Source organism: Eurytemora carolleeae, unplaced genomic scaffold, assembly GCF_000591075.1.
Source record: "Eurytemora carolleeae unplaced genomic scaffold, Eaff_2.0 scaffold673, whole genome shotgun sequence".
Lineage (NCBI taxonomy): Eukaryota > Metazoa > Arthropoda > Copepoda > Calanoida > Temoridae > Eurytemora > Eurytemora carolleeae.
In genome coordinates this window covers 132,530-153,313 of record NW_019397124.1, presented here as the reverse complement: position 1 = coordinate 153,313, position 20,784 = coordinate 132,530, and the positions used below count along the sequence as shown (strand labels likewise).

Sequence of the window (20,784 nt, the reverse complement as noted above, 5' to 3'; positions counted from 1 at the left end):
TTTGACAGTTTACATTCTGTATTTAGACAATATCCGATATAAAAATAAATATCTAAAGAATATAGAACATATTTTAACAATGAATATGCACAAATTTAGAGTAGATACTGAACAATATTACAAAAATATTTTCAAAAACCAGAAAAAATGTCGTCGTCCAAATCACTGATTAGATCGTCTATCAGAGCCTGAAAACAAAAAAATATTACACATGAAACATTATTTTTGAAGTGCAAACGCCCAATTCACAAAGTTACTCTTACAACGTTAGTCTAGACACAAATTATGAAAACATTCTTGTTTTACTAGTCAACAATTGACAATTTCTTGTTAATGATTTCTCTATAAAAATGACTTGCAGAAACGAAGAACGTAACATAAGTCCATATTTTTAATTAAGAAAAACGTCGATATCCTTCCCATTGTTGCAAAGATAAAGATTTTAAGGATATAACCTTTGTGAATCGACGATGCCACACTTTACTGAATGGTTCCAAGGAAATCACGTTTAGATAAAGATACATTTTTCTCCAGAAATTCTTGAAGAAAATACTTTAATATCTTAAATATCGTTAAATTATCTTTATTATGAATATAAGGGTTTCAAGGGTGAGACTTCAGAGACGATTGTGCATAAATTACATTAATGGTTTCTTGCAGCAGTTACTATATTTGTTTCTTAGTGTCAGGTGGTCATTCAAGTCACTGTTACCATTTAAAAATGGTCAAAAGTAAAGAAAATGTAAAGCCTGAAACTGACGTGAATAAGTCTACAGAGTATAGACAAAAATGCATTTACAGCATAAAAAAGAACAGATAATGTTTGATACTAATGATTTGAAGCCGGAGCTCTCTGGCAAACTCTCCGCCTTTCCTCCGCCTCATATGACGGGTTAAATCTCCTTTGTGTATAAAAGCCTATTGGCCTGAATTGGCCTGAGTTTTAAATAGAGAGTTTAACGGCGGCTGGTTTTTTTTCCACGCGTTGAAAGCATGATTTCTGGATGACATCTTTAAACGAACAACTATCATAATACTTTAAACAAGAGGTGACTTATCATCCGCCCCACTTTCTGTCTGACCTATAGCTATATACAAAAGAGCTGATGAGCTGTCATGTTTATAGGCCCGACTACTTGCAATCTGAGCTTAGCTCTGGGTTAGTATGAGAACTGAAGAGGTTACAGCAATGGAACTATCCCTATTCCGAGCTATTGAGCTCATATCGTAACAGTCACATCCTTTGTGCGTAAAAAACTATTTTGGTAAATGTACTCATCACCATTTTAGTTCATTGAAATAATGCTACAAAATATAGTTCCCTTAAAGAATGTCTGGGGCAAAACCAAACCCCTGACAATGTTGCTTGATTCTTTAAAATTTAAAGAAAAGTGGATTTTGAATGTATCTCAAGTGCAAATATGAAATCTCTTTTACATTCTTTTTTCTCTTTGTATTTTTACTTGTTAGTTATTAGTAGAATATGGTTGAAAAAATAAAATAAAAATGCGAACCTGTGACGAGCTTATAGTCTGGTTGTCTGCTGGTTTGGAGAGCCTGGTCCCCCGTACAGGCACGGTTATATGGCCCCATCCGCTTTTTTGTACCGTACTGGGAGCAGGAGATTCTTTGAATTTACTTGCGGCATCAGCGCCAGGAGGTTTTCCCGCCAAAACTGTTGGACTTGGCGCCATAATTGACTGTGAAGTTGACTGAGATGACTGTGAACTCCCTCCAGATGGTTTGAACACAAACTTTCCTTTCTAAAACAATAAACAGATGTTAAAGCAAGAAGTAGTATAACTAGGTTTACCTAGTTTATATACGTCTCGCTATTTATTGCTTCAACAAAAAGTTGCTTATCCCGTGAATTATAATGGTAGTTCAGCAGTAACAGCAGGATTATTATGTAACAAAAATTGCAAATATCATCCTATTCTAATAATTAAGATTTTAAAGAAATACAAGGTTACCCACAAAGGATGAGTCTGTAAACACGACTCTACAAATATGACGATAAGAAGTTTAAATCAAACCTTCTGCCTTAAATGAAGTTTTTAAATGGTTTATTTAATAATTTGGAAAAGAAAAAAGAAGTTTATCGCTGCAGGGAATCCTGAGTACAAGGACACAGAAAGTATAAATTCTGTACAGTCGTTTCTCTAGTCGCTGTTTTTGTGGATAACCCTGTATAAAATTACCTTTGCACTAGGAGGAGCTGGCCTTAGGAATATATCTGTAGTTGGTGAACCTAAAAGAAAGATATTTTTCCAACACCTTTCCCGTAAAAATAGTTTTTTAGGAAGTAAGAAATAATTATTCTTTGGAAAAGCATTTTACAGTCAATATTCCTCGTGTTCTAGAGAAAACATATTTTTCTGATAAAAGAACCAAAAACCCTATTTAACCATATAAAAGGGAACTTTTGATTAAATTAAACTGATTCCATATCAATTCAAATGAGTAACAATCATTCTCTAAAAGCTGGAGGAAGGGGTAGTTTCACGCACCTTTAAGTTAATTTCACAGAGATACTGAAATTAAAAACAATAAAATTAAATTTTTTAAAAATTCATTGTTTATCATACAAATCTTTTAAGGGTAACGTTGTGAATCGGACATGTGACACTAACTGAAGAGTTGTTTGAAATGACGTCAAAACTCCCGTTAAAATCACCGGATAGACTAAGAAAACAACAAACATCACAAGAAGAATTTAAGAATTATTAATTAAAGCTAGATTTTACATGATCTATCAACCTATCTATCTATCATGACTCCCCAATAACTCAAATGCTATAAGGTATCAACCCCCTTCCTGCAACTCTCTGCCTCCTTCCGGGGTATGCATGGATCATAGAGTTAAATCAAACGATCTCATGAGAAAACTAACCTTTGAAAACAGAATAAACAGGTTTTAATTAATTGAAAATATACAGAGGGAACCATAATACTGTGGAATATGAAGCCCACTGTTAAACTAGAGATTTTAAATAATCCATGAAACACAGCAATTGTGCAGTGTACACTGCACACAGACACATATATTTTTTTTTCAATATTCATCATAAATTTCGTATACCATCCCGTTATTAAAGTGTTTGATTAAAAATTATATCAATGTAAAATTATGTACTTTGATGATCTATCTATTTTATGAGTCCCACTCTATACCACTCTTTACCTGTTCTAGGTTGGGACACGTTCCCAATCTCTTCTCCTTCTCTGACAATACTGGTCTCCTGATCACTGGGAGGCATTGTCAGATTCGGAGAGCTGACATTCAAAGGAAGAGAAGTGTGTGAAGAGCTGGGAAGTGAAGTGTTCGAAGCGCGGGAAAGAGAAGCGTTTGAAGGTCGAGGAAGTGAGGTGTTGGAAGCGCGAGGAAGTGAAGTGTTTGAAGGGCAGGGAAGTGAAGTGTTGGAAGCACGAGGAAGTGAAGTGTTTGAAGGTCGGGGAAGTGAGGTGTTTGAAGGGCGGGGAAGTGAAGTGTTGGAAGCGCGAGGAAGTGAAGTGTTTGAAGGGCGAGGAAGTGAAATGAGTTTATGTCTATCTGAGTGTTCCTGATTTAATGATTTATGATTAAATGAGTTTGAATTGTGAACTGATAAATCTAAGTTTGAGCTGTGAACTGATGAATTTAAGTTTGAGTTGTAACCGGATAAATTGAGCTGAAATGAAGTAGCTGAGCCAGTATTGAGATGGGATAAACCAGATTGAGCTGAGGATACTGGAGGGTTGGCTCTTCTTTGCAATCCAATTAATGAAGAATTAGAGCTGATGTTCGAACTTCTAAACAAAATTTCTTCTACTACAAACTCGTGTTTTTTTTTTTAATTTCTCGATGTTATTTTTCTCATTTTCAAATTTTATTCTCATAATATTCTGTTTTAGGTCGGAATATATTTGAGAAATTTGGACCTCATCCCTCCCACGTGATGATTTCAAAATAAACTCCAGTTTACTTTTAGACTTTAAAGCAGTTAGACCAAGCTGTACACCGTACAGACATACATACAGCACAGTGGACTAGGGTCAATTTGAATTCGAACCGGCCCGACGACGCCTTGTACAGGCCAAAGGTACGCGCGGCAAGTAACGGCCGCACCCTATTCTATGCCGGCTCGGTTTTCATAAGCCTATTTAACCTACCCCACTAGCTTAGTTTCGTGTGACAGACTATAAGGCAAAACGAGACAGTGCAACAAACCAAATGAATCCACAATTGGGGCTCTTTGTTATAAATAAATAAAGATTAAGATAGAATGCTGTTTTTTGAACTATGGGGGGGGGGGCGCTCCAGACGACATTTTCTAAGATGTTACCAATATTTTACCTGTTATATGTACTTAATTGTTCTCCAACTTGAGTCACTGCTTTCTCCAGTTCAACCCCTCCTCCTGGCGCTCCTATTGGCGCTCCTATAGGCACTCTAGGCACTTCAGGCACGCCTCCCTCCACATCCTTCAGAATCTCCTCCAGTTGGAGCTGAAATATTTCAAATCATTGTATTGCGTATTTTTATGAAACATGTTGCGTATTGAAAATTTTCGACTGAGGAAAAAGTACAAGCAAGGAACTTTGTCATGAACACAAGCATTTCATTTTCCCCAACAGAATAATTCTATGGAACATAGATATAAAAAAATAATGCTTATTTCTGCCTTAATCAAATAAAAATATCAAATATGTTGCCAGAAACTTATCTATCAATGTCAATCAAGAAAATTGAAGCATTACTGAAACCAAATTTTTTGGTTAAAAATTGAAAATTTTAGAAATTTAATTGATACATTAGATGATCACACCTGTCTTAATTGTTGATGCTCAGAAGCTGCCTTCTCTAATTCCAGTTTAGTAAGACGACATACATGCTTTACCTGGAAAGAATTGAGTTTTTAAATGAGACTATACGCGCAATTGACCCCTCATGCAATGAAAGCCATACCCAATTTACAACGGTAGCCTTGAAAGCTTTGTCATGATAAAGTATGAATTATGTATTCAGATTTTTGTTTATTTAAACTATTTATTTTCTTTTGTGGTTTCTCTGCAGAAGTGACTTGCGCATTTCCTGCTACAAGAAATAATGGAGAAATTATCAGTATTAAACACGATAAACGATGTTATCTTCCACATTTTTTAAGAGATCAAGGTTTCAAGGGTACCGTTGTAAATCGGGAATTGCTATCTTGGCATTGGGGTTAACTTGAAATTATTCTCACAGTCCATTTAATTTTACTTCGCCTATACGTAAATATTCTTTAGACGACATACAATCTACAGGGTTACTCACAAAGGAAGATACTACAAAGACGAGTATACTAAATGTTTACAATCTGGTTCCTTAATACATTATATTCAAGAATCCCTGCAATTCTAAACTTGTTTATTTTTTTTTGTACAATCATTAAATTTACAATAAAAGATTATTTTCAGAGCAGAATATTTTATTAACCTTTGGCCTTCATATTTCAGATCGTCTTTACAGTCTTATTCTTTGTGAGTAACTCTGCACATACAGTATTAGCTTATGAGGGTGGGTAACTTTAAAAAGGGTTCAAATCAAAAGATGAAAATTTACTGCTCAGGAACAAGGTTTGTGGCGTATACAGTAAACTATAGAGTAGAACGTGTCTAAAAAGGCACACGTTTTTCATACCCAGCAGCACTAAACCTCATTACATATATTATACAGTCATAACCAAGAAGACCCGGAAATAATTGCCAGTTCATCAGACGACTTTACATATATATCTCTCTGGCAATTTCAAATGCTCAAAAAAGCAAGCAACATTAATGGCAGGGCTATGGCTATTTTGTGATTATCGTTTCATCAATCATATTTGTAAAACTACAATGTAACGTCTGGTTAGTTGTAAATTAATTCCAGGTCTTTCTGATTAGGACTGTAGCTTATTTTATTAGGTTGATCTTTTTCTTTATGTTCCAGGGGGGTCTGTTTACAGCAAATAAAATGTCGTACCTGTTTAGGACTGTATATAGCGAGAATATTGTTTAAAGTTATCATCACATAATAAGTTTTTGGAGTAATCAGAACAGCTACGTCCTTCAAGGCAAATCAATTATAACCTTACTCATTTAACCCCCCATAAATTGGGAATCTTGGATAATTTTTTTAAGAGTTTTCGTCGCTGAAGTGGGGGAAAAAATTCAGTAAATTTTGAGTAAATAGTATAAAAAATTTTCAAAATCATTTCCCCAATATTTGGGTAATTCTTTAGAATATATACAGTGCACTGGTGCAGGGTGTTTCAAAATTAGATCAATTAACCTAAAAGCAGGTTGTGTAAATTTAAGCTTTTTATTTTGGAAGTTTTTTTTAACTTGATGTCCAAGGCTTTTATTTGGAATGCGAAGATTGTAAATATTTAAAAAAATTTTCCGTTATAGATGATGTGAACCCTTGCAGCTAGATTTAACCTTAAAATGAAACTATGCCCGACAACTCCGGTCTTATTTATTTTGAATTTTTTATCCTCCTTTTCACTGATTTTTTTTGAGGGTGGAAAAAAAACTCAATTTTACGGATTTTTTTCAGAAAAATATATTTTAAAGAAGAGTGTTAAATCAAATCAGATTTCTAGGGCAGTCCTACTTCCATCCTGCATGCACTGTATACTGTACAGTGGTAAGAAAAGAGATGTAATACGGGAACCAGCTCCTCGGAAGTTTTTACATATTTTTTAAAAATATAAATATTTCTCGGAGTATTATTTTACACTGAATGACAGACAAAAAACGAACAGAACACTAGTTATAAATAACGGAATAGGATAAAAACAAATGTATATGTAAATAAATAATGTTACTGCCAAACCTAATTTACAGGCAAAAAACTTTTATAGCTTTAAGGATGACCAAAAACATTTTTTTTAGCAAGATTCAGTTGAGTTGAGTTGAGTTGAGTTGAGTTGAGTTGAGTTGAGTTGAGTTGAGTTGAGTTGAGTTGAGTTGAGTTGAGTTCAGTTCAGTTCAGTTCAGTTGAGTTCAGTTCAGGAAGCTATCACATCAAGAATAACAATTTTTTCATAAATAGAAAAAATGATTGATTTCCTGAAGAACAAGTACAGCCTGGGAATGAATATAGTCTCCATACTTCTCTATCACTTGTCTATGAATACTTCCGCAAACAGTGCCCTGCACAATAAGAGTCTCAGTAATTACAATCCATTTTATTTTTATGCGGATCCCGGATTCTGGAGTTCAATTTTTTTCCATGTCAATTTGAATCCGTAAAGGCCTAACGGAACCATTCCTGAAGCTTTAAAAACTTAAAAAAAAGGGCGGAATCTTTACCGATGTGACATGTTGAACAAAGTTTACGGAACGATTATTCAATAAAAAATAGGAAAAATCGTTCCGTAAACTCTTAATTCGGGTAAGAAAGGTTCCCCGCCTTCATTTTTAAAAGTTTGTTTTGGTTTATCTCATGAATATTTCCTATAGTATTGATAATTTCTTTCACCAAAAAAACCAAATTTCAATTTTCTTTTCTGTAGATATTTAATGTTAAAAAATATTTTAATTGCCATTAAGAAAACATAAAGAAATTATTAGAAAATAAGACATTTCCACATTATTTATTAGATCAGAATTCACGATTAACGTTGTGAATCGGGCATTGCCATCTTTGAATGTAGAGTGACTTGAAATTTGGCTTACAGTCCCTTTAAATATGACCGAAAAGTGTATATTTGTTCATGTTCATCCTCCTCATGTTAAAATAATGTTGCACTTAATACTTTTAAATAAACATAGAATTAAACAAAGATAAAACAAAGGCATGAATTCAGAGAATGCAAGAATGGGCCTTTGGAGTGTGTGCAGTGTACCAATCCCTAACAACATGCAAACAGGGGGGGGGGGAAGTTACCCTTCTAAATCGGACATGGCTCTTTCTAGATAGAAAATCACCTAAAGTTACAGTGACAGTCCCTTTTAACTACTGAGACTGACCGCGTGCTGAACCGCCAAAAACCGGCCCCAAAAAAGCCCCAGCTCAAATCTCGAAACACTTTTAAGTGGAACCAACCATGTTTAAGCCGAGTCTCAAATTCTTTAAATTCTGCCTCAGCTCTTGACTAAGCAGTAGCGAGATTACTGTGTCAATATTTCTAAAAGTACAATCAAGTAAAATATCAGACTTAACGGCAGATCTTTATTTGAACAATTATATTTTGGCCAAAGTTCGCAGATAAGGGATAATATTAAATAATCGTTTTTTTTAAGAATGTACTTTTCTAAATAGATATATTAGGATTAAAGGAAGAAGAGGCAACTAAAGATTTGAAGATTTTTGAATTAAGTTTTAAAGATTTTAGATTTAAGAGAGTTTTAAATATTTCAGATTTAAGAGAGTTTTAAAACTTTTAGATTTAAGAGTTTTAAAAGCTTCAGATTTAAGAGAATTTTAAAGATTTCAGATTTAAGTGTTTTAAAGATTTTAGAGAATTTTAAAGATTTCAGATTTAAGTGAGATTTTTAAGATTTCGGAGTTAGGATAGTTTTGAAAATTTCAGATTTAAGATAGTTTTAAAGATTTTAGATTTAAGAGAATTTTAAAGATTTCAGATTTAAGAGAGTTGTAAAGATTTTAGATTTAAGAGAGTTTTAAAACTTTTAGATTTAAGAGTTTTAAAAGCTTCAGATTTAAGAGAATTTTAAAGATTTCAGATTTGATTGAGTTTATTAAGATTTCATAGTTAGGATAGTTTTGAAAGTTTCAGATTTAAGATAGTTTTAAAGATTTTAGATTTAAGAGAGTTTGAAGATTTCAGATTTAGAGAGTTTTAAAGATTTTAGATTCATAAAAGTTTTAAGATTTTTGATTTAAGAGAGTTTTCAAGACTTAAGATTTGATAGTTTTAAATATTTTAGATTAAGAGAGTTTTAAAGATTTTAAATTTAAGAGAATCTTTAAAGATTTTAAATTTAAGAGAATCTTAAAGATTTAGATTTAAGAGAGTTTTCAAGACTTAAGATTTGATAGCTTTAAATATTTTAGATTAAGAGTTTTAAAGATTTTAGATTAAGAGATTTTTAAATATATTAAATTTAAGAGAATTTTAAAGTATTGAGACTCTTGAAATACCTTAAACCTCCCTTTAGGTCATAAACCGGGCTTTTATACTTACTGCCCGAGTCCTCAGGCACACTGCCTGAATGACTAACATTTCCTGAAACAAACTAAATCTTTGTCTTAACCCGCTTTCAGTTGTCAGATTTTGATAATTTTTAGCTTTTTGGAAAGCCTTATGACATAAGGAAACGGGTTGTACAAGTTTTGCAAAGAAATTTTTGCAAATTATTTGCATAAAACCCGTCAAAAGAATTGGCACACATTTAGTTTTTCTTAAATACACATCAGGTTTTTTAAAATGTTGCATATTTTGCATATTTGAAATGGCATGTGGGCTTTTCAAAAATATATATTTTATTATTTTTTGGACATTTTTTTTGCAAAAAGTTTAACCTTATTCCTGGAAATGTTTTGTTGCAAATTTGCTAATTTATTATGTACCATTTTTCACATAAGGGCACTAAACATGGTATTTATAGGAGGGGGGGGGGGGCAAATTAACCCCCCCCTAACGTATCCTGGTTTTCAAGTACGCCAGCAGGGAAAGGGTCAAGATTTTATTAATTTAACTAAATGTTGAAGACTGACAGTTCAAGATATTCAAGGTTTGTACAAGTACTGAATAAGCCAAACATTGAGCTAAACTAGATTAAACTCGAAATTCACAGTGTACACTTGTACAATGAGAAATTAAATAAAATACTGATTAATAAAAAATTAAAAATTTATATACTGCAAAGGCCAAATTTAAAGAATTTGAGCTGGTTGGTTCCCCTTAAAAATGTATTCAATGTTTCGAGATTTAAGCCGACGCTTAATTGAAACCGGTTTTTGGCAGATTTGAGCGCGGCTCAAACTCATTCAATTTGGACTCAGTTTTAAGCATATTTGAAATACAAAAGTTTTGACCTAAGTTTGAATTAAACAGTCACCCATTTTATTAAGAAACTATTCGTATAATAAAAACTGGAAAAACCGAAATTTCAAGGAATTTGATAAGTTTGACGTCAAAACATGATTTGTAAAGGAAAAACAAACAATAATTAATAATTTAAAAAATGTTTGCGCACTTGTATTTCTAGTTATTTGTTGGATATAACTAGATTATACCAACAGAGCAGAAACAAAAAGCTAAAAATATGATTACTAAAAAAATGTTTTTAATGAACTAATAAATGTTAGCAACTTTTTAAATGCACTGAACGTTTTAACATTTCTAACGTACACAATTGTTAATCAGGAACGAAAAATTCATTTCAAAACTAAATTAAAATCTTTTGACTTCGGTGTAATAAATAATAATAACAATAATAATGATACCTGGAGATCTGTGAGTAAGCAGGATGGATCCATTCTGGTCAAATCAACACTTTTAATCTTAATTTTTAATAATTAATTATCTTAACTTTTACTAATTATAAAAAACAAAAATTAAAAAACTTTCTATATCTTTTTTATTCTTAGATAATTCATAGATTAATGAACAAATTTAGATTCTTTATGAAAGGGACCGCGTAATTTTCAGGTGACTCTCCAGTCTCCATGCAAAGATCTCAATGCCGATTCACAACAATGCCCTTGAAAGCTTTGTCTGATCAAGTATGAGTTAGATATCAATGTTTATAATTTTGAAAACTTGCGCATTTCTACTCCTGGAATTTTTTTTATCAGAATTGTTAGAATTGTAAACCTAGAAAAATGACAAAATCTTTTACATTATTGATCAGATAAAGGTTTCAAGGCTACCCTTTTGGATCGGGCATTGACATCTCTGCATGGCGGGTCACCTGAAAAAAAAGTTTATCAAAAAAAGCCTGTTGCAACGCTACCTTTAACACCTTCGTCTGAGCATGAATATGAAAATATCCATCATTTACTATCTGAAAATTGATAATTTCTATTTGTGGCTGCTCCGTAAAATGAACATGCTAAAAGGATTATTGAAAATAAAAATACGGTATCTCTGTCATGATTGTCGCACAGATGAAGGTTTCAAGGGTATCATTGTGTATAAGAAATTTAACTTTAAAAAAGTGCGTTTTACTGTTAATTAAATAATACAATTCTAGGAGCTGTTCCTCGAATATCATAAATATGACATTATATTGAAAATTACAGCCATAAACACTAGAAGGAAATTAGCTTTAACCCTATTCAGACTGACGTCTGATTTACCCAAAACAGTCGGGGGGAGGGAGAGGGGGGGGATCACAGGGAGCCCTTGGACTCTACTTAAACAATCTGAAAAAATTGCTAATTTGCAAAATTTTAAATATTTATTGCATTATCAAGTTATTGAGCAAAAAATGTGAAACACAAAAAGTCCGCGAAATATGATAAATTATACATTTTTAAAAGCCCTTACCACGGCGAATTCAAATATGCAAAAATATAAATTTGCAAAATTTTCAACAACTAAATCTGTATTCCAGGAAAACTAAAAATGTGCAAATTCTCTTTAAAGGCATCTGTGCAAAAATCTATGAAAAATTTCTTTGAAAAAATTATGCAATCTGCTTTCTATTGTTCAAGGCTTTCCAAAAAGCTATAAAAAATCGAGATCCAATGACCGGAAGTAGGTCTAAATATAGATTTAGTCGTGTAAAGATAAAATAAGGCATTCAGGTAGTATGCTTGAGGAGTCAGTTTTAAAAGCCCCGCTTTGAGCCGCAATTGAAAATTTAATTTAAAAAAGTAAAAAAAAATTAACAGAGCCTCAGATCAATACTTTTAAAGTTATATTTGAATAACGTCATGGCTGGGTCCCAGCCTGAAAAGGGTTAAAAGAAAAGCGCATAATAACATTTACCCGTTGTTAGTACTTAAGAGTAAATTGCCCAAAACACCATTTATTTAGTAATCTGAACAACATTTAGGATATTTCCGGCTGAGGGCGAGGAGATAAAAAAATGGTGTTTTTGGAACATTTCCGCATCATTTCCGAACATAATCCGGAATTCCGGTGGGGTCCTAAACCTAACCTTAGCGAGGAAGAAGGGAAGTTTCTTTGATGTGCCTGAACTTGATTTAGCATGGATCCAGGCAGTATTATACTCATGCAGCAGGGCCTGAAACGAGGCATAAAAATACAGTGTGTCCCAAAAACATCAGATTTTGTGAAGACTAATTTCAAATTATTTCTATACGACATTTTTGCACCTTCCTAAAAATCTGATAAAAAAATGATTGAGAAATTTATGTTTATCTCTGTCAAATTTATCATTTTCATTTGTTGTCTCACGACATTTTCCACATTAATGTTCAAACAAGGGTCTAAAGGGTACTGTTGGAAATTGTACATTCCCCTCCTTGAAAGGAGTGTCACTTGAGAAATTACAACGACACTCCCTTTACGTGCATTTCCGAAATAGGTTAATTTCCCAATTTCCCAAAGAATTTCCCAAAGAAATTCCTAAATAAAAAAAGATAGTTATTGATAGGCTGAATTTTCAACCTCCTTCCACATTAAAAATCATTTTCCTCCCAATTGGGGAAAAATTGATTCTATGGGGAAAATTTTTTATGGGGGGGGGAAACCTGCTTTTTCATTTTGAGGTGTGATCTACGGCTAGAATACACAACACTGAGATATAGACAACTCTGAAACTTTGTCTTCACATTTTTAGACAGCCTCGACTTTAAAGTGTTGCTACGCATTGGTCTTTATACTTTTTTGTAGCCCTTTTAAAACACGACGGGCTTGTTTCTAGTTTTAGTTTGAAAGGAGTAATTGGAAAAATACTGCCTGATTTTCAGATGAGAGCGTGCACATGTTGGTTTGCAGTGAGTGACCAGGGGGAGCACATTAAAAAGGAATTTAGGAAAATATTAACATTATTATTGTTATCATTGTTATTATATTATTCTAAGACGACTCGTCATTCGATCAAGTCAGGGCCAAAGCTCCTTTACGGTTTACATCATATCCAAGGATAAACCCCAATTATCCTAGATGGAGACTTGTTAGGAGACCTAATTACCTCTCTACTTTAACACTTTCCTTCTGTACTTCAGTACTACAATTGGAACAATATGATAACATGAATGAGAATCCTAATAACGACGTACTTTCTAGATGTTTCCACAACAGAAACATCTAAAAAGTACGTACTACGTACGTACCAATCCTGTGAGTGAAACTATTGAATCTGTGGCTTCAGCGCCCAGACAATCTATATCCCAATTCCCTGTTGATGGTTTAAACTTAAACACTGAATTCCTCCCGTGATTAATTTCTAATTTAACAACAGATAGTCATTGTTTCTATGTCAAAAATACTAGGAATTCATACTTTTATCTAAAGCAAATAAACATTGAGCAAACGGAAATTTTTATTAACACTAAATAACTAATCAATGTAAACATATAAATGAAAGAGTACTGAATCATAAAAGACAAAACATTTATCATAATTTGTTCATATTTTAATGGTAAATTTGGTTACTTTTTTAACTGTATGAATAGAATAAAAGTTTATTTTAAACAGCATTAATTCCACTGTTAGCCTTAAAAAAATTGGGCCTATTAATTATTTACAGTTTCAACTAAAATCAAGAATAAAATGTGGATATTTTCATCCAAAATGTGTGACTTAAAGCAGAGTTTTAAAGTATGCTTATGGCTTAAGATATATGTATTTAAATGTTCAAAAATATGCCGCCTCTTAATATTCAAAATTGCCTAAAGTAAGCTTACAAAATACAAAAAAGCATTCTAGAATTGGCAATGCTAAAAACTAGACAAAATACAAAAAAGCATTCTAGAATTGGCAATGCTAAAAACTAGACAAAATCAGCCTCCACTTTCAGAGTGGCATGTCTGATTCACCAACCGTAAACTTAAAACCTTTGTCAGAGTAAAAATGATGCAGCTGGAGAAAAAGAAGGAAATTGTCAAAATTCTGCAATTTTTCAGATAGAAAAACGATGATATATTCCTTAATATGGTCAGATAAAGGTTAAATTATCGTAAATACATGATTTCAAATAAACTTCCATGCATTCTTTTTTTCTTTCTAATTCATCCTTGTATAACTATATTTACTCAAGTTATTCTATAGAAATAATGTCCATAAATGTTACGCAAGCGATTTCTTGAACCTACGTCCTATATCAAATACTTTCAAGATAAGGGTTTGAATAAAAACCAAGACATGCTTTACTGCAGTTACTAGTTCAAGGATAGAAGAGCAAACTACAACATGAAGCTGGAACTAGCACTTGTAAGCTGTGTATTGGCAACCGCAGTGGTCTGTCGACCAGGTTTGAAAATGGCCAAGGAAGCAGTATGTCTGGAGAGTGAGGATGGATTTCCAGTCTTTGTTCCCCACCCTACAGATTGTACCAAGTACTACCAATGTGATAATGACAAACCATTCTTATTTACTTGTCCTCCTCCACTTTTCTTTGATCCAAATCTAAATGTTTGTAACTGGCCATCTGAGGTTGACTGTATTCATGGTACAACAACAACAACTACTACAGAAGCAGCAGTGGAAACTACAACTGAAGCAGTAGAGGAAACTACTACTGCAGCTGCAGAAGAAACTACAACTGAAGCTGCAGAGGAAACTACAACTGAAGCTGCAGAGGAAACTACAACTGAAGCTGCAGAGGAAACTACAACTGAAGCTGCAGAGGAAACTACAACTGAAGCTGCAGAGGAAACTACAACTGAAGCTGCAGAGGAAACTACAACTGAAGCTGCAGAGGAAACTACAACTGAAGCTGCAGAGGAAACTACAACTGAAGCCACAGAGGAAACTACAACTGAAGCAGCAGAGGAAAGTACAACTGAAGCTGCAGAGGAAACTACAACTGAAGCTGCAGAGGAAACTACAACTGAGACTGCAGAAGAAACTACTACTGAAGCTGCAGAGGAAACTACAACTGAAGCTGTAGAAGAAACTACAACTAAAGCTGCAGAGGAAACTACAACAGAAGCTGTAGAAGAAACTACAACTGAAGCTGCAGAGGAAACTACAACAGAAGCTGCAGAGGAAACTACAACTGAAGCTGCAGAGGAAACTACAACTGAAGCTGCAGAGGAAACCACAACCAAAGCTGGGGAGGAAACTACAACTGAGGCTGTAGAAGAAACTACAACAGAGGCTGCAGAAGAAACTACAACTGAAGCTGCAGAGGAAACAACAACAGAGACCAAGACAACTACAACCCAAGCATCGCCAGAAACTACAACAAAAGCCCCAACAACAACTTCAGCAATTTTCGATGTAGTATGCCCAGACAGCAATGATGGATTACCCGTATTTGTCCCACACCCCACTGACTGTGCCAAGTACTATGAATGTGATGGAAATGTCCCAATCCTCATGAGTTGTCCATCTCCTCTATATTTTGATCCAAGCCTTAATGTCTGTAATTGGCCATCTCAAGTGGACTGCCAATAAAACCACAAAAACATATTAAATAAAGACAACATATTTAACACACAAATTATATATTTATAGAATAATTAGCTCAATAAATAAATCAGTATTATGGATTAATTACCCTGTAATTATTATGAGATTTTTAATTATTAGGATATATTTTTTTTATTCATTTCTTTGACTAAAAGGTTGACTTCAAATTCATTTAATCAATTCTTAACTTATAATTTACCAGGCATACATTTAAAAAAACCTGAATTGCGATAAATAACATAATGTAGTCATATTCCAACCACACCAAATTTCCTGAATTATGTCCAATATTTCAGAATATAGCATATACATAGCACAGTCATATATAACTGTGCAATGAAAGAAAGAACAGCAAAAATTAGGCTGGAAAAGGTTTTCTTAATGGCCTGAAAGCATACGTTGATAATCAGAAAGACCCGGAATTAATTTATAATTAATTTATAATTAATTTATAATTAATTAGACAACTTTACAATCTATTTTTACAATTATGAATAATGAAACAATAATAACAAAATAGCTCTAGTCCAATTACAAAATGTGGTCTGTCTTTATTGTGCGCTAAAAATTACTAGAGATGTAAGTGAAAAGTTGTCTAAATAACTGAAAATTTATTCTGGGTCTTTCCGGTTATGACTGTAGTAAAATAAAATACTACTTTAAAAACTTGAAAAATGATCTTACATCTTTCTTATCCATATCCATCTCCTGTACTGCTTTTCTCCACACAACACAGCTGCTTAAGTCCACCTCCTAAGCAGTATTGCTGGTATGTTGTGCATGGGAATCAGCATTGTTAAATTTTTAAAACTCTTCTAAGCTTTAAAAATGTACATTCATATTAACAATTTTATTACTTCTAAAACAGCTCAGAATTATGAGGATCAATTTAAAAGCGCAAAGAGAGAAAATAAATCATCACATTTTTGTTGTTAACATATAGTAGACTCTGTAACCTTTACTCTACTTGGGAATATATGATTTGAATATATCTTATTAAACGTTATTTACAATACTTTGGTATTATCCCCAAATAAACATTCCTGTACTGTAATTAAGTACATGTAAACAATAAACTTTCAAATTTGATTAATAATTAATAACATAGAAAATATATTTCCAGTCCAACCCTTCCCCTTGCCATTAAAAGAAATAAAGTTTCTTATTATCAAATATGCTTGAAATCCAATAAATTTTAATTGTCACAAACAAATAACTTTTTGATTGGATCATTATGTGATTAATCTTTTAACACACTAGTAAAAAGTTGTAACCAAACTTTGTGTAAGGAGGATCCTTCTGTTCTCTGTTGTTCAAGTATTTTGGTTATGGTTGAACAAATTGTTGAGGGAAGGATGGTTCTTTAAGCAATGAATACCCTTGACTTACCTCATTATCCTGAGAAGATACTGCATGTTCCTCTTTTTCATCTTTTTCTCCAGGGTCCTCTTCAGGAACTACTTTCCGACATCCAGGAGCTGAAAACAGCTCTATTTTTTTATTGAATAAGCAGCTCAGAAGAGCTTTTTAATAGGTACTACAACGTTTTTGTCATTTTTGCTAACATTGTTTTAGTGCATTTTTGCTTTAGAGCACATTTGTATTTTTAACAATTTTGTTACATGCCAAGTTATGCCAGTTTTGTAATACAAGACTTTTTTCAAGTATAAATCCCCTAGCTACAGTGAAAGGCCCCTGTTGTAGCCTGCTGTGCCTCAAAGGCCCACAATATTGTGATCAAGGAGATATTGAATAGAAGTAGGGGGCGATAGTGTTTCCGTACACTTTGCTGTGACGTTTTTGGACTGCTGAAGAACTAGTTTTTGCCTAACAACAATAACAAAGGCAGCCGATCTAATGTAAACAAACATGAGTTAGTATACTGTGAATCTTTATCTAACGCGCCAGAGATGCCAGATGTCTGTTTATCATTTGTGTTATTGTTTACAATCTTTATTATTGTTGTTACGCAAAAACTAGTTCTTCAGCAGTCCAAAAACGTCACAGCAAAGTATACGGAAACCCTATTGCCCCCTCCTTCTATTCAATATCTCCTTGATTGTGATGGGGATGTTTTTAATATAGAAATATCAAAGAGTAAACGATAATAATAAAGAGGATTTTATTCCGATAGTGTTTAAGTCATAGATCAAACTAACCTAGTTTAGGAAGAATTCCCGCTGGACCAGGGAACTTACGCTTTCCTTCTTTAGGCGGAGATGTTGTATGTGTTTCAATACCAGGGAATTTTCGTTTTCCTTCTTTAGGTGGAGATGGAACGTTGGTTCCAGACCTTTTCCCCTGGACTATCCCAGGCCTGTTTAATGTTGAAGCTGGTTCAAGGGGTCTGTAAAATGACTGCATTAACTGGGGTTCAGGATGATCGGTAGGCAGGGGTCAATATAATTCCCAAAATAGCTGATTTTTTCGATCCCAAAATAATTTTTTGCCCCCAACTTAAAAAAATGCCCCCAATTGTAAAAAAAATGCCCCCAATTAAAAAACATTTTTAAAACAGAAAGCGTGACAGGGATTTAAAAATTTAAATATTGTTTGGGGATTTGAAAATTTAAATACCTTTTGAACTCAATTCTTCCTTCATCTGGTTTTCCTGATCCAAGAGGTTTTTTTGGACCCTGCACATTCTGCACATTCTGCACATTCTGAACATTCTGCTACCAAATCAGTTTTAATTGTAAAATATGTTTAAAGGGACTGTGCACAACTTTAAAGAAACCCTTTATTAAAAAAGTTACTTTCATATCTGATTCAAAACGATACTCTTACCTTTATTTGGGAAAAAGATTAAGATATACTTATTTTTCTGTTTGAAAAGAAAAAGAAGGATATTAATATGTTTTTTGTCTCAAAACAATAAAACGACAATTTTAAATGATTTTAATGTATACATTTGAATTTGTATGAATTGGTTTGAAAATATTTAAAATGACTTTCAATGATTTGATTTGAATTGATTTGAATTGATTTAGACTGATTTCATTTGATTTCGATTGATTTGAATTGATTTGAATTGACTTGAATAGATTTACATTGAACTACTTTTAATTGATTTGAATTGGTGTTGAAATGATTTGAACATTTTCAAAAATATTGATATTAATTGATTTTAAATGATTTTAACAATTTGATTTGAGTTAATGTTGAAATGAAATGTTAAAAAATGATTCCTTGTTCGTATCTAGCATCTGACTGAACATAACTTCATCAATACTTTGCTCAAAGAGCTCATTGTCATCAAACATTGCCGCCTAGATAATAACAATAACTAAATAACAGTACTGATAGTAATAATAATAAAAACTATAACGATAACAATATTGATAGTAATAATAATAAAAACTATAACGATAAAAATGAAAATAACAATAATTATAATAATATAATTAAAATTATTAACATTAAATATGACAATGACAATTTAATAAATATGACAACGACAACGACGACAATGACAACGATAACGACAACAACAACGACAACAACGACAACGATAACGACAATGAGAGCAAGAACAAGAACAAGAACAAGAACAGTAAAAATAACAATCAATGACAATCAATAATAATAATAATTGAAATAATTAGTACATTACTTATGAAAAGTATAGTACACTACCATATTAAATGGATAGGTCGACCTTAAAAGTATTCTTCATCTGAATAATGATAATAATAATTATAATAATTATAATGATAATAATGATAATAATGATAATAATGATAATAATGATAATAATGATAATAATGATAAAAATGATAATAATGATAATAATGATAATAATGATAATAATGATAATAATGATAATAATGATAATAATGATTGAAATCTAGGTTAATAACGGCTGTTCCCTTATCCCCGGAATAATTTGCCTAAGGAACCTACAACGACAATTCATGAATAAAAGAAAATGAAGATTGCACTGTAAATAGACCTGATTTTCGAAGATAGGCTTAAAGGGCGACCCTGGATTTTTTCTGTGGAAACATTCACATTTTTCTTTTAAAATATAAAATCTTTGGAAACATTTCGCTTTACACTTTCGGGATTTGATGGTTTGATCGTTAATGAATGACCCATTTTTTCCATCGTTAAAAAAAATTGATTTCGTTCGGTCTCAAATTTTCGATAATTTTCCATCTATTTCGTTTAGTTTTCTCACTGAACGATCATTCAGTAAAATCGTTCGTTCAGTAAAAAACAACACGATAATTTTTTTCAAGTTAGTTCGAAGTTTTAAATACGATATTTTTTTCATTTATCCATTTTGTTTGTTTCTTTCTGAACGAGACCCATTTACATAAAAATTTTTGGTCGTAAAAAAAAAACCAGGCCAATCTCTAGTTCTTTCTAATTTTTATTTTATAGAAAAGAAAAAATTGCGAATTTTCCTTGAATTCTCTTCCAGGATTCCAGCAGCAAACTCAAGATTTTCAAAATCTTCGTCATCTTCAAACATTTTTCTGAAAAAATAAGCAAACTATCTTTCCACCAGTCAACAACTCTTTTTTATCCGATTTCTTAGAAAATATTTATTTGATTCTAAATGGAATTATAGGCCAGGGTTTGGCTCGAGTTTTATCACAAAATTTATCAAATTTCATCTGCGCAGTTGTTTCAGCCTCATGCACCTTAAAGTAAATAAACATGTGTAAATGTATTTTTGTGACATTCCTTTCATAGAGTGGCATGTCAGATTTTCAACGGTACTCTTTCAACCGTTTTAAGTGCCTGTACACCTCAAGTGTAAACATACTTGCGCAGGGTACACTGTAACCTTGCGTCTACTGGAACTCAATTTTCTTCTATAAGAATAAGGATAATCCTTGCTCAGAAAGGTTTACGAAAGTATATGATCAGCTGTTTTAAGGCAGACTGTACAAAGCACATTTAAAGGAATTCGAGCGGGTTTCGACAGAAAGATCTCTCTACTCGATGAGCAGTCAAAGGTTTCAAGGGTACCGTTGTGGTTCTGGCATTGCTTATTTTTGCATGGAAGGTTACTTGATATTACGCTTACAGTTCACAAATGTTAATGAACAAAATAAATTTGGAATCTATTTGGTTCGTCAATTTGTTGTTTGTATCCAATAAAAGTTAAAACAGCCCAAATGCGCATTTCACACTTTACACCCTTTATGATTTATGGCTTATGACGGCAGGCCAAAATTGACAAATTTTGAATGAAAAAAGTAAAATTTTAGCTTTTTTGGAAATCCATTGATATTCAATAGCAACA

General features: G+C 32.7%; 2 protein-coding genes across 5 annotated transcripts; one reads left to right on the top strand and one right to left on the bottom strand.

The window, feature by feature from the left end:
- On the bottom strand, window positions 1–20,196 carry LOC111712117 (uncharacterized). 4 transcript variants are annotated; one of them, XM_023486638.1, is made up of 17 exons: window positions 19,937–20,196; window positions 19,480–19,522; window positions 18,716–18,796; window positions 18,105–18,202; window positions 17,687–17,874; window positions 16,917–17,005; window positions 16,212–16,280; window positions 12,085–12,171; window positions 10,424–10,480; window positions 7,078–7,161; window positions 5,987–6,070; window positions 4,809–4,880; window positions 4,337–4,488; window positions 3,185–3,792; window positions 2,202–2,251; window positions 1,515–1,763; window positions 1–188 (listed from the first exon to the last, which is right to left on the bottom strand). In XM_023486638.1, the coding sequence occupies exons 1-17, from the start codon at window positions 20,002–20,004 to the stop codon at window positions 132–134; spliced, it is 2,136 nt and encodes a 711-aa protein (XP_023342406.1). In that variant the 5' UTR covers window positions 20,005–20,196; the 3' UTR covers window positions 1–131. The 4 variants fall into 4 exon arrangements, with proteins under 4 accessions (XP_023342406.1, XP_023342407.1, XP_023342408.1 ...); XM_023486639.1 differs by having other exon boundaries at window positions 18,105–18,199; XM_023486640.1 differs by having other exon boundaries at window positions 18,105–18,193.
- Window positions 14,269–15,550, top strand: LOC111712118 (papilin). Its single transcript, XM_023486642.1, has one exon. It carries the CDS (start codon window positions 14,304–14,306, stop codon window positions 15,510–15,512), a length of 1,209 nt encoding a protein of 402 aa, XP_023342410.1. The 5' UTR covers window positions 14,269–14,303; the 3' UTR covers window positions 15,513–15,550.
- Window positions 20,197–20,784: the final 588 nt, after the last annotated feature.

Coding starts and splice junctions, on each gene's coding strand:
- LOC111712118 (XM_023486642.1), top strand. CDS start 14,304: ATGAAGCTGGAACTAGCACTTGTAAGCTGTGTATTGGCAACCGCAGTG.
- LOC111712117 (XM_023486638.1), bottom strand. CDS start 20,004: ATGTTTGAAGATGACGAAGATTTTGAAAATCTTGAGTTTGCTGCTGGA. Junction 19,523..19,936: donor ATCCTGGAAGAGAATTCAAG/GAAAATTCGCAA, acceptor ATGTTTCCACAG/AAAAAATCCAGGGTCGCCCT. Junction 2,252..3,184: donor CGTGTCCCAACCTAGAACAG/GTAAAGAGTGGT, acceptor TCTTTCTTTTAG/GTTCACCAACTACAGATATA.